Source organism: Populus nigra, chromosome 3 (assembly GCF_951802175.1).
Source record: "Populus nigra chromosome 3, ddPopNigr1.1, whole genome shotgun sequence".
Taxonomy (NCBI): Eukaryota; Viridiplantae; Streptophyta; class Magnoliopsida; order Malpighiales; family Salicaceae; genus Populus; species Populus nigra.
This window is the reverse complement of record NC_084854.1, coordinates 6,761,643-6,776,019: the sequence shown is the minus strand read 5'-3', so window position 1 is coordinate 6,776,019 and position 14,377 is coordinate 6,761,643. Positions and strand designations below refer to the sequence as shown.

The 14,377-nt window shown below is 35.0% G+C and overlaps 1 protein-coding gene across 1 annotated transcript; it reads left to right on the top strand.

Moving 5' to 3' along the window:
* Positions 1-1,603: 1,603 nt before the first annotated feature.
* On the top strand, positions 1,604-12,781 carry LOC133688752 (ubiquitin C-terminal hydrolase 12). Its single transcript, XM_062108355.1, has 32 exons — positions 1,604-1,790; positions 2,012-2,075; positions 2,217-2,364; positions 2,479-2,636; positions 3,261-3,526; positions 3,627-3,845; positions 3,919-4,027; positions 4,106-4,221; positions 4,828-4,926; positions 5,089-5,198; positions 5,792-5,866; positions 6,091-6,169; positions 6,264-6,410; positions 6,527-6,607; positions 6,720-6,839; positions 6,933-7,055; positions 7,468-7,545; positions 7,638-7,726; positions 7,819-7,927; positions 8,122-8,190; positions 8,269-8,379; positions 8,598-8,653; positions 8,751-8,928; positions 9,023-9,124; positions 9,220-9,291; positions 9,569-9,634; positions 9,861-9,926; positions 11,173-11,259; positions 11,365-11,481; positions 11,647-11,721; positions 11,854-11,940; positions 12,171-12,781. Exons 1-32 carry the CDS (start codon positions 1,761-1,763, stop codon positions 12,210-12,212), a joined length of 3,348 nt encoding a protein of 1,115 aa, XP_061964339.1. The 5' UTR covers positions 1,604-1,760; the 3' UTR covers positions 12,213-12,781.
* The last annotated feature ends 1,596 nt before the right edge of the window (positions 12,782-14,377 follow it).

Here is a 14,377-nt window from a genome sequence, read left to right as displayed (position 1 = left end):
TTAATGGTCAGCTAAAATGTTATGGCCTTTTTGAGCCATTATTCTAGTCTAATGTGACCACATCTCCTCTCATCCTAGGTCTATCCCACTAGCCCATAAAATGTATATATTAGGCTATTCACGTAAATTTTTTGGGGCAGATCCTCATTTTGGTTATGATAAACTCACGGCTGACTGTTTAGAATCACTTGTTATCGCAAGCCCGACTACATCATTGACATTGAAAACAGAGCACAGTTATTGTATGAACAATAATTTTTTGAAATTTTAATTAGAGTCTTTTTTTAATCTACAAGTTGGATAAAAATGTATATTTTGACTCATAAATATATATTTGGAATAAAAAGTTCATGAAATTATAGTTTTTGTGGGAACCGGTTGATCGGTTCATACAACTGGATGAACCAATCGACCGATTAGATAATTTGAGTTTTACCTTGTCATCCAAAGTGTAGTATTTACTAAATATCACTATTTTGAAGCGTGAAAACTATCTTTTCGCGCTTAAAAATAAGGCTTTTTGTAAATATCGTGTTTTTAAAACGTGATAAGATGAAAGTGTGCTATTTCACCGTATATTTCTAAAATTATTTTATTTTTTCAAAACTTTTTAAAAAATATGTAAATTTAAAAAAAAATATCTCCGGCTGATTCAATCACCCGAACAATTATTGTCTACATGACTACCTACACAAAAATACTCCCTTAACTTGTGCCGGTACCAGGTAAATATCATGTGGCGGTGATTTAACTCTCAGCATCCGTAACCCAAAAAATAAGACTCAACTCTACATCATAGACATATACATTTTAATTCATTTTCCCTCACAATTAACGGTGAAAAAACCAATTGAAATTTTATACTGTGTTTATTTTTATGTTTAAAAAATATTTTTATTTTAAATATTTTTTTTATAATTTTGGATAGTTTTAATATACTAATATTAAAAATAAATTTAAAAAAACAAAAAAAACTATAATATAAACCGCTATCAATAATCCCCTCTCTTCAACATCGATTCCAGGAATAAGTACACATTGTAAAATCTGTCATTCAATAAAAAAATATATACATGAATTACCCTATCATATTTTTCAAACAAAGTGAATCTTGACAAAGAATTACAATTCATGATGTGATCGGATTGTGATCTACCATCCGCTTTTACATTATAAAATTCTTTGGTTTTATGATATAAATTGTGATAAAAAACCATAAAAGAAAGAATATTTTTTTTTCAATTAAACTCAAGTTCGAGTTTGGGTTTATTTATTTTTTATTTAGAAAAAAGGGTATTGATTGGATTAATTAATTAATCAAGCAGCAACAACTATAAAAAGAAACAATAAAAGAAGCAGTCGGTATGAAATGAATGGGATATTTGTTTTTGTGTTTAAAAAAATAATTTTTTTATAATTTTATATTGTTTTGATTATATAATATTAAAAATATTTTAAAAAATAATTGTTACCTGCTGTCACCAACACTCCAAACGCACGTGACCCCTCGGATCAAAACCGTACATCTCTCTCCACGTGTCACACCGCCATTGGTTTATCTTCTCCATGTCTCCACGCCAGCCACAATAACACTCCTCTCTGCGAGCCCCTTCTGCTCTTTCTCTCTCTAGCCACTGCCTTTGCGAGTGTCTCATCTGGCTACACAGAAAAATCCCGCTTTCGCTTCTTCTTCTCATCGTCTCCTCTCGATTTCATTCTCGCCTCTCTGATTCGCTCGATCGTACGGTCCATATCCACCCATGACTATGATGACTCCTTCACCGTTGGATGTATTCTCTTCCTATCTCATTCTCTCTCGCATGCCATTCAATTTTTATATTTTGCATTTATTTTTAATGTTTAGTTCTTGGATCTTTTACTGTTTCTGATTAATGTAAAATCGAGAGTTTTCTGAATTGGAATTGAAACTGAGTTTGATTTTTGTATGTTTTGATTTAGTTTAATCAAAGCTAGGGTTTATTGATTGTGTTTTTTTCTTTTGAATTTAAAGCAAGAAGACGAGGAGATGCTCGTGCCGCATTCAGATTTAGTTGAAGGCCCACAACCAATAGAAGGTTGGAGAGTTCAATCTGTTTTTTTTTTCTAATTCGTATGGTGTGATCGAACGGATCTTCTGCTAGACTGTACTATATCGATTGATTTGTTAGGGTTTGGTAATTTGTGTGGTGATTGCTGTTTTTTTGATGTGGTGGTAGTGGCACAAGTGGAGCAAACTAGTACGGTGGAAAATCAGCCAGTGGAGGATCCCCCGTCCATGAAATTTACGTGGACTATTGAGAATTTTACTAGGTTGAACACAAAGAAGCATTATTCCGATGTATTTATTGTTGGCAGTTACAAATGGTAGGTGGATAAACCGTGAAGTCTATCTGTTTGATCAGTTGGAATTTTTTACGAGTTGCAATTTGTAGTGTGTGGATCGTTTGTGGTTAATCTCATTTGGTATGTTTTTAACAGGCGAGTACTGATCTTCCCTAAAGGAAACAATGTGGACCACTTGTCGATGTATTTGGATGTTGCTGATTCTACGGCTTTGCCATATGGATGGAGTAGATATGCGCAATTCAGCTTGGCCGTGGTCAATCAAATTCATAACAAGTACTCAATTAGAAAGGGTATCTTCTTTGATGTTACGATTTAATGGCACTTTTCATTAATGTAACTTTTGTTGTTCTTAATTTATTAATAAATTTTGTTTGGATCGATTTGTTATTGAATTGTCACATGGATTGCTTGCTTGAGCACATTATCATATTTCCTGTTGAGCACATGTTCATTCTAATCAATAATTGATTGGCAATTTGTTATCTTTATGACCTTTATAGATATATTATCAATATTTGCCTATTTTATAATCTTATGACTTTCTAGACATATTGCCAATGATTGTTTATTTCACAAGTGTATTGAAAGAAAAGTGAGTGCACCAATGTGGTGCCGTATATGCACAAGGTTAGAATTCTGCTTACACAAGCTCTAGTATGAACGCCACAATAAACCACCAACAGAGTTTGGAAACCTTGACCATTTGCCAATAATATGATCAATTACTTGACTATCTTGTCCTTTGAGGGTTTGTGCTGTTTGGTAACTTTATTGTTTTTCTTTGCTGAATGTAGCAATATCTCGTTTTTGTTCTTAAACATGCTAGCATGGTAACTCCATATATTGTGATCTTTAAAAGCAGTCAAAGTAACTCCATATATACTCTTTTCTCCTTTAAAAATAAACATTTGCAGACACACAACATCAGTTCAACGCAAGAGAGAGTGACTGGGGTTTTACATCTTTCATGCCTCTGAGTGAACTTTATGATCCAAGTAGAGGATATCTAGTGAACGATACAGTTGTTATTGAAGCTGAAGTCGCTGTCCGTAAGCTTCTAGATTATTGGTCCTATGACTCGAAGAAGGAGACAGGCTATGTAGGACTGAAGAACCAGGGAGCAACATGTTACATGAACTCTCTCCTACAGACTCAGTACCATATTCCTTACTTCCGAAAGGTTAGCACATTCTCAGTTTTTCTAAGCTCTTCTTGACTTGTGTTAACACATTGTTGAAATGGAATTGCCGCATTCTGAAATATATTTTTTTTTTTTTCAGGCTGTGTACCACATGCCAACAACTGAGAATGACATGCCTACAGGAAGCATTCCATTGGCCCTTCAGAGTTTATTCTATAAGCTTCAATATAATGATACCAGTGTTGCAACAAAGGAACTGACCAAATCTTTTGGCTGGGATACATATGATTCCTTCATGCAACATGATGTGCAAGAACTCAACAGAGTCCTATGTGAGAAGCTAGAGGATAAAATGAAGGTATTCAACGTCCAACAGTTTTGAGACATGTTTTCATTAAGTTAAGTTTCCAACTTCTTTACTGCTGGTCCAGGGGACTGTTGTGGAGGGGACTATACAGCAGTTGTTTGAGGGTCACCATATGAACTACATTGAGTGCATCAATGTGGACTACAAATCTACAAGGAAGGAGTCATTTTACGGTACTATTTGGTCAGCATTTAAATATTATGTGTAATGATGTTCCCCTAAGGCACTGATGTGTGGGCATTACATGGCAGATCTCCAGCTTGATGTGAAAGGTTGTCGAGATGTTTATGCTTCTTTTGACAAATATGTGGAAGTTGAACGACTTGAGGGTGATAACAAATACCATGCTGAAGAACATGGTTTGCAGGTCAGTTAAAGCTAGTTAATAGAGCCAGATTATGAGATTGGTTTAAGCCAGCATGAAATATATACACAAGCTCACACAACTCTTGCATCACGCTCATACACATCAAAATATGGAAGCCAGTGCTACAGAGCATCTCAGGGTGCCTTTTAAAAAAAGGAGATCATTTTTAAGGCTTTTGTGAAATGCTTGAAGACCAATTATTTGTTCCAAGTCCTGAGCATTCATCATATCTGGTGGAATTTTTTTTGCCGTATCATACTATGCTGAAATGTATGGTTTCATATCTGAAAATGAGCTGCATGTTCTATTGGTGTCATCAAAAGAGAGATGGTTCCTGAATTCCTAGTCAAATTGTGTGGATCCTGGTCAGACCCCTGTATAATATATTTTAGGTAGTTTGAGGAGTTCCCCATAGAAGTGGTGAACTTTATCGCAGCTTCTTTTGAAACTATGTCAGTTACAATGAGACCATTCTGTTGGAATATGGGCTATGAACATGCTTTTTTGTTGTACCCCATGATTCTTTTCTACTAAAACCCTTTATTTTAGATCAGCTCCTACGACTATTCTTCTCATGGCATGTTCTTGAACTTCTATTTGTTTCAGGATGCAAAGAAGGGTGTCTTGTTTATTGACTTCCCCCCTGTTCTTCAACTCCAATTAAAGCGTTTTGAATATGATTTTATGCGTGACACCATGGTGAAGGTCAGTATTTGTAACTGGTTTCTATGCTAGATATGTTATCATGGGATTGTGCTGTGTTGTTATGAGCTGGAATATTTTAATAACTAGTGGATTGATTGATGGACAAATTGCTACTTAAGCCAAAATATGTTTGTTTCTACTTATTGATTTTTGCTTTTGTAGATTAATGATCGCTATGAATTTCCTCTTCAACTTGACCTGGATAGGGAGAATGGGAAATATTTATCACCTGATGCAGACAGGAGTGTTCGCAATCTATACACACTTCACAGGTAACTTTCATGTGGTGCTTTTACTTCCTAGATCTGAACATTGTATTGCAATAAATTTTATCATAAACCTGATAAGCTCCTTCACCATCTTGATTCATGGATTTTTTTTCGTGCTTGATATGACTGCATTTAGCTGACTGGAACTGGTCTTTCTTGCTTCCCAAGGCTGCATAGTTTGTAAAGTAAAACAAAAATTTTAACTTTTTATTGTAATTTAAACTAATATTATAATCATCACTATCGGAAACCACTACAAGTTTCAAACAAAAAGAAATGTTGAGTTGCTGCACTGTTTGAACCATTTTCATGAGATTGTTGATCTCCTGTAACACCCCTTATCTCTGCATAAATAATCGTTGTTGTAATGCAATAGCAGCATGTGATGTGCATGACTTGCTCGAGTAGCCTCTAGGAATGAAAGACAACTCTATGAGCTTGTGTGGATAAAAGATACACACGTTGGAGAAACATGAACTGCAAGCACGTAATATAAATCGTACATATTTCTGTGTAGCTTGGTAATTATGTTTGGTTTTAGGAATAAGTTTGTTAAAATGCTGAGATCTCCAATATATTCTTGTTTTCCCTTGCAGCGTTTTGGTTCATAGTGGAGGGGTGCATGGTGGACATTATTATGCTTTTATCAGGCCGACCCTCTCTGATCAGTGGTATGTTTGTATACCTTGTGCTTGCTCATGCACACACATAATGCGGTCGAACGTGATAACATCAATGTTAGGAAAAAGAAACTTTTAACGACTTATGCTCATATATGAGTATAGTAGTCTCCATATTCTGCGCCATAACATTTTACCTGTGACTGAATGGTTATACTTTTGCTGAGAACTCATCTGTTTTTCACACCATAATATACTTGGTTTTCTTGTTTTAGGTTCAAATTTGATGATGAACGGGTGACAAAAGAAGATATGAAGAGGGCATTAGAAGAACAGTATGGTGGTGAGGAAGAGGTAATGGTTCTCAAACATTTCTGTAAATGCTGTCAGTGGCACACATGATTGATGGTGAACTGAATTTGTGCTCTTGTTCTGCTATGTCTAACAGCTACCTCAGACCAATCCTGGCTTTAACAATACTCCATTTAAATTCACAAAATACTCAAATGCATACATGCTTGTGTATATACGGGAAAGTGACAAGGACAAGATAATTTGTAATGTCGATGAGAAAGATATTGCTGAACACTTGAGGGTAAACTTCTTTGCTTTACTCATCATTGCAAGAAGTTCTGCAAATTTAGTTATGTTATCTGAGAGTCCACATGGCAATGAAGACTGATCATGGATTCATTCAACATCTCATTCCAGATAAGGCTGAAGAAAGAACAAGAAGAAAAAGAAGACAAGAGAAGATATAAAGCACAAGCTCACCTTTACACAATTATAAAGGTTTTTATTTCTCAACTTTAATTTTTATGATAGTATATTTTTAGTGATGACTAGAATCTATCTCAAGGGATGCTTGTAAGTCATAAATAAAGCAATTTATTACTGCATATAGGTCGCACGAGATGAGGACCTTAAAGAGCAAATTGGAAAGGATATTTATTTTGACCTTGTGGATCATGACAAAGTCCATAACTTCCGGATTCAGAAACAGATGCAGTTTAGTCTTTTTAAGGTACTAAATGGGTGTAAATTGATAAGCATTTTGACATTGTAGATGATGAGATAGTCCATAGTTTTCAATGTCTAATGTTGAGCTGGCTTACAGGAGGAGGTTGCTAAAGAGTTTGGTATACCAGTACAATTTCAGCGATTTTGGATATGGGCAAAGCGCCAAAACCACACATATAGGCCAAATCGATCATTGACACCCCAGGAAGAAGCACAATCAGTAACTACCACTTATTTTCTCATTCAAAATTAATTTTTATGAGTTGTGATAGCGTAGTGGTTGAGTGACTTGTATCTCTATTACATTTGGATGATTATTTATGCTCCAAGTAAGAACAGACATGGGATAAGGTTTTGGGAATTGTTTAGACATGGTGATCTGGGATGCCTTCTTTAGCTTTTGCCAGCTATGACCATGTGCTTTCATAGCACGCACTTTTGGGTTGGCAATCCCAGTATCTGGCCTTCATTTTGTAACTGCCAGCATTGAAACTTTGTGACCATGACTATAGAATGATACTATTGCTTTGATCACATTGAAGTGCTTATTTAACTTGCACTGCGGCGCCTTAAAATTTTTTTGGAGATTATTGTGTAATCTAATTTTGATGATAGCCATTTTGTGGTTGTAGGTTGGACAGCTGAGAGAGGTGTCAAATAAGACGCATAATGCTGAATTAAAATTGTTCTTGGAAATCGAGCTTGGACTGGTACCTTTTCTAAGCAATGATGAAATTTAATATCTGCACTTGTATTCCTGTCCAGAAATATTATTCTTCTACTGAGTGTTGCAACATCTCAGGATTTACGTCCCATTGCGCCACCTGAAAAAACTAAAGAAGATATTCTGCTTTTCTTCAAGCTTTATGACCCTGAAAAACAAGAATTGCGGTACATAATAATCTTTTCACTTGTTTTGTTGTCCTATTTTTGTTCATTGCATAGGATGCTCTTTGACACTACAACTTATTCCATGATTCCAGATATATTGGTAGGCTTTTTGTGAAGAGTTCTGGCAAGCCGATAGAAATTCTAGCAAAGCTCAATCAAATGGCTGGCTTTCCACCCGATGAAGAGATTGAACTTTATGAGGTTTGTCTCTATCGAGTATGCTTAATCTCATACCAACTATATACTTGTCTTCTATTATAGTTGGCTACCATAATTAGTCAGTCAAGAAAGGTGACTTCACCATGCCACCAAACCTAGGGCACAAGTTAATTCAATATTCATTAGCAGATATTGTCTTCTTAGCAGAAGGATTTTATTTAATGTGTGCTTTTCAGGAAATCAAGTTCGAGCCTTGTGTCATGTGTGAACATCTTGATAATAGGGCCTCATTTCGAATAAGTCAGGTATGTGCTTCTTTACTGATGCTGGAATGTTATCAGATCATCAGATTGGCAACTGACATTTTGCTACTTTATTCACAGATCGAAGATGGGGACATAATATGCTTTCAGAAATCTCCTCCTCTTGAAAAGGAAGAAGAATGTCGATATCCAGATGTGCCTTCATATTTGGAATATGTGCACAATCGACAGGTACTTTTTTCTTGAAATGAGATTTTCCAGGCATCCTTACTTTCTTTTTATGGTTGAAATATAGAGATAGTGGCAGAGATTAGGCTCTAGAGTGGCGCCTTTTATGTTCCCTAGTTTTTTATTCCCTAGTTAGATTATAGAGTAATTCAATTTCATTAAAGCTTTCTCCTGATTTGTCAATTATAAACTCAATTCTTTTGCTGTTTGATTCTTTGTAGATAGTTCATTTCCGATCTCTGGAAAAGCCGAAGGAGGATGATTTTTGTCTAGAGTTGTAAGCACACATATCCCAAGTAATGTTTTATGCTCAGTTGAGAAGTCTCTGGTGCTGTCATATAGACACTCATAATCTACTCTTGATGTGTTTATAGGTCGAAGGTACATACTTATGATGATGTTGTCGAAAGAGTGGCCCGCCAAATTGGCCTGGATGATCCATCCAAAATCAGGTTGACATCCCACAACTGCTACTCTCAGCAGCCTAAGCCGCAACCAATTAAATATCGAGGAGTGGAGCATCTATCAGATATGTTAGTTCACTACAATCAGGTATCTGTTACATGGGTTGAATTCTTGGTCTTTATACTGTTAATGAAATTATATAATGTGGCTAATGATTTCTTTTTTTCCCTTATTTCTCTAGACTTCTGATATCTTGTATTACGAAGTTCTGGATATTCCTCTTCCAGAATTGCAAGGTCTAAAAAATTTGAAAGTTGCTTTCCATCATGCTATTAAAGACGAAGTAAGTGTGAAATCTTTGACTATCTTACTGTCATGCCTTATCTTATCGATCATCCTCAAGTGTCTTTCTTCTAATCTTATTGCAACTGTTTTTAGGTGGTAATTCATAACATTAGATTGCCTAAACAAAGCACCGTGGGAGATGTGATTAATGAACTTAAAACAAAGGTGAGAAATTTTAAATTCTAACCTCTTAGCTGTAGCTATGTAAAGCATATTTTATATGTGCCTGCTTGATCTGGACAGTGATTTATAATACCCAAGACGAAAAACTGATTTTCCTCTTAGATAGTGGTTTTGTAGCTATTTTCTTCTTAATCTTTTTCTTTGAAGCATGGCTTTTACATTACTGTACTTCTTTATTGTGTTATTTTAACTTCTCATAGTATATTTACTTTTCATTGCACCTGATGAATTTGTTAATGCTTGGTTCATACTGAAACAGGTAGAATTGTCTCACCCAAATGCTGAACTTCGACTGCTTGAAGTTTTCTATCACAAGATTTATAAGGTACTCACTGGTTTTGGTTAGCAAATAAGATGTTGACTTAAACACCGAAGTTTTGTTTGCTGCCAAATAATAAATATCCTTCTAGGTTAAATAGTGATGATAATGTGCTGGACAATGTGCAGTGATGGTGCATACTTGTTCTGTGAAACCTGATCCATGAGTTTCAGTCTTTTTAATCTAATGATTGGATTTCCTGCAACATCATTTTGCCATCTTGTCATTGCAGATCTTTCCACCCAATGAAAAAATCGAGAATATAAATGATCAGTATTGGACATTACGGGCAGAGGAGGCAAGTCCTTTTCTCCCTTTCTTTTCTAGGAAATATCTTGAATGTGTCTGCCTCTATAGTCTCTACTACCTTTCTTCTATGATTTTGTAAATGAAGCATCATGGTTAAGCCGTGGATGAAGTTGGACTTGACCCTAAAATGTGAGGGCATAGGGCATGAATGTGTAAAAGCATGTATGCCTGTGGGTGTGGAGTGTGTAATGGTTTTGAGAGTGTACTAATATGAACTACTACAGGTGTGTGTACCAAATAAAGGGTGAATGGGATGTTTTGCTACTGTACTTAAATTTTTCTTAGGTTTTTTTCCCTTTTATATATTTTTTTGTGTGGATTCTGCCATTTTATCTATATTCATGTTAAGGTATGTGCCCTTCCCATTCGACTCTGTTAATTTGTGTGACACATGTCAAGTTTTGATTCATTGAACCATAATAATTTGATGCGTGTAAATTAAGAAAAAAGCTTTGGAAAAAAATCCAAACCTGATTTTTTACCTATTTGTTAATAACTCTCGTCAAGTTTACATATTGGGTTCAGAATTTTTTTTTTTTACTTTTTCTGATCTCTTTTCTTAATTTCTACCTGTCAATTTATTATGGTTCAGTGAATAGACTTGTGGCACACAAACTAACAGATTTGGATGGAAGGGTACATATTCCTTAACGAAAGTACAAGGGGTAGAATCTATTAAAAAAGTACATGAGCAAGAACCATAAAAAAACATGAGTATAGTGGCAAAACGTGCACTTACCTGCCAAATAAAATTGTAAGCTTCTATTAAGAATACACCATTGTCATGTGCCCGTGCCAAAAATTTCACCAAGGATGTGTGAAATGGCAATTAGTAATCAGTGCCCCATGCTTACATAATATGTTTCTAGAAACTGTCTCTTGAAATTTATTAATTAAAATGAAAAATATGATCTTTTTAAATTTCTGTTGAGCTTTTAACTTCCAGATTATTATGAAATATATTATCGTGGCTTAAGTATTTTTTGTTAATAAATCTATCAAATGCTTATTTAGTAGAATATTTGAAGGTCGAAGGTTATTGAGTGGCTAATTTTTGCAAATAGCCTGGGGCATGATTAGTGAGTACCCTTCTGAACTAGCAAGTGCCTGTTAACCTAGGCCAATGGACAGGCAGTATAATGTATGCTTTCAGCTGGTTAACAATCCTGGACACTCCTTCAGACATAAGATCGTGTATCAATAATGAAGCCCCCTCTCTTTTTCTAATTCAACAGATCCCTGAGGAAGAAAAAAATCTTGGTCCCCAAGATCGCCTGATTCACGTGTATCACTTCACAAAAGAGTCTGGACAGAATCAAATGGTATGGTTTATAGATACTTTAACCACAAGCTTTCTATCTAATGGCTGTTATGGAATAGAGAGGTTTCCAGGTTCTTACATACTACTACATTTGTGTCCTCAACAGCAAGTACAGAATTTTGGTGAACCCTTTTTCTTGGTTATCCATGAAGGTGAAACTTTAGCTCAAGTTAAAATGCGCATACAAAAGAAACTGCAGGTCCCTGACGATGAGTTTGCAAAGGTATTTTATTTGCACTGTTTGGTCAGGGAAACAATCATTAAGCCTCCCTTCTTGACACTGTAACAATTATCATGCATTGTATTGTAAAGTTTAGCTGTTCAGTATGTGTTTATATTTCAATTATGAATCAGTTCCTCATTAACCCCTTTTCTTTTGGTTTCTCAGTGGAAATTTGCATTTCTGTCGCTGGGTCGTCCAGAGTACTTGCAGGATTCTGATGTTGTGTTCACCCGCTTTCAGGTGCTGTTACAAGTCTTTTTCTCCTCCCTTGTGAACTTCCATTTTTTCATAGCATTTCCTAGAAAATTGGACATTATTGGTGCTCTTTTCTTTTATGGTATATGCATTTAGTATTTTTCCCTTTTCTTTCAGAGAAGAGATGTTTATGGTGCTTGGGAGCAGTACCTTGGCTTGGAGCACCCTGATAATACTCCTAAAAGGTCTTATGCAGTTAATCAGGTTTGTGTTACTCATACAAGTACAATTACATCTATGGGTTTGCTAAGACTGCCTCCTTAATTGATTTCTATTTTAGCAAGGACTCTGAGATCAGTTCTTACTCTTATGAAAGTTAGAATCATTCAGTTTTGTCAAAATATATGCCGTGTTAGCGTTACCCTAGTGTTTTTTCTGTTCGTCTTGTGAAACTATGGAGTTAGTTTTCATTGATTGGTCTCAAAATGTTGCAGAACCGCCACACGTTTGAGAAGCCAGTTAAAATATACAATTAGGGAAGAGCTGATTACCCTCTACCTGCACATAAAGCCGAGTAGGACATCTCATGCTACAATATAGAGGATGAGAAAAGTGGTACATTGAAGGGAGAAGACAATGAAGCTCGAATTAAAGTAATTTCTGTAGGATTTGATAATTGGTTTTGTAGGGTATATGTCTCTCTGATGCGATCGGGGGAAGGTGGAAGGTCTCCCCTCCCTTATGTAGTTTTTTTGTTATTGTTGATATGCCCTGCTTGAGCTCGTCTTTTCTAGCCTTTCTCCTAATGAAGACGCCTCCTTGCTTTAAAGGGTCGGTTTCTTACTCTTACCATATAAAGCTCCAGGGTAATTTAGCAGTACATAAGAAGATTTTGACTAGGGGGATGCATACCGGGTATAGTTGGCCGAGTTTGACATTTGATTCTTTGTTTTTCCTTGTCTTGGGGGATGGGCTTGTAAAATGGTTGCTTTACATTTCCGAGCTTAGCTGGTGTAGAAGAACCGTCTGCTGTGCAGCTCAGGTTGGTTTTATAGCACACCTTTGTTAATTAATATAAGTGTTGGTTCGCATTTGTTTCCGGAAAGGCTTTTGCTGCTGTGCAAAATCTCTTAGTGGGTCAAGACTTGAGAATTTTTCTCTCCTAAAAGTCTCTATCCAAGGCACAGGGGAGCCCTATCGTGGGTCTTTACCGACCACTATAAAATGGTCTTTCGCTGGGAGGTAATGGGACGTCGTTTTATTCCGTCACCTGTGGGCTGTGGCTCGTCATGAGCTCACATTCAAAGCGGTGAATCTCGCTATCCTTTCTTATCTTATGGTGGTGTTCGATCTCATCAAGTTACTGCAACAAATGCAGAATGATATCGAGCGGCGGGTCAGCTTGGATGGATGAACCCCAGCTCTAACTGTTAAGCCTTGCTTGCAGTTTGTTGACAGAATTTCAAAATATGGTTGAATTCAGAGCAGGAGAATCTGTTGTTCATTTATGCTGGGAAGGTTATTGCGTTGCAATATGCATCTTTTTCTTTGCCGCAATCAGGGCAGGCAGGATGTCAGATGTGTATCGTTTTTTGAAATTCTTCAAAAGTGAAGATGGATTAACCTAGCCTTCCTCATCCTATCCTCATGATTAGATTTTCAAGATGGCCAATCACACGTACATGGGATTAGTATGTCCTGAGTCCAAACTAGAGAGAGAGAGAGAGAGAGAGAGAGAGCATTGTTTGTTGTGTTTTGAGAGCGAAGAGTGAGTGGATGGATGTTTCTCATCGCTTTTATAGAAAGACTATCATTGTCCGTGTTGCGCAGTTGTGTTAATGTTTTTTTATCTTATAAAAAAAATATTCAAGCATTCATAATTTATTTTCTAATAATAAAATAAAATTTATCTTTAACTTAAAATATAATGTATATTAAATGATATTTTTTAAAATATTAATGGGGTGTTATATTAGAAAATAATTTCTTTTAAATATTGATATGATGACATATTTAAATTAGTCAGTTAAATTTACGAGTTGGATCATAATATTATGATAATTTTATAGAAAAAAACTAGAATAAATTAAAAAAAAATCAATTTCTAATTAACCTAATATTGTAGGATGAGATTTTTTTTAAAAAAATAAAAAATAACAAAAAAAATTAACTTGCCAAACTTGTGATTTAGGTTAAGATATTGGGATAATCTTATAAAAATAAAATTACAAAAATTCTAAAGCTTAATTTATAACCAATTTAATATTAAAAGATGAAATTAAAAAAATAAAAAAAACTCAGGTCAATTCAGATTAACTTGTTAGACTCGTGATCTGAATTATGAGACCGAAATAACTTTATAAAAAAAAAATAAAAAAAATTATAAAGCTTTATTTTTAATATATTAAATGTTGAAGGTTAAAAAAAATAAAAAATAAAACTAAATTTATAAGACTAGGATAACTTTATATAAAGTAAATTGAAAAAAAAATTCAATTAAAAAGGACTGAAAAAAATTAACCTTGTAAACCCAGGTCTATATGCCAAGCCTGAGACTTAGATCATATAATCAAGATAACCTTTTAGAAAGCAAATAAAAAATAATTACAAATCCTAATTAAAAACATATTTAATTAAAAAAAATTACTAAACCCAATGTCTAATCAACTCAATATTGAATAATGAAATAATAAAAAATCAA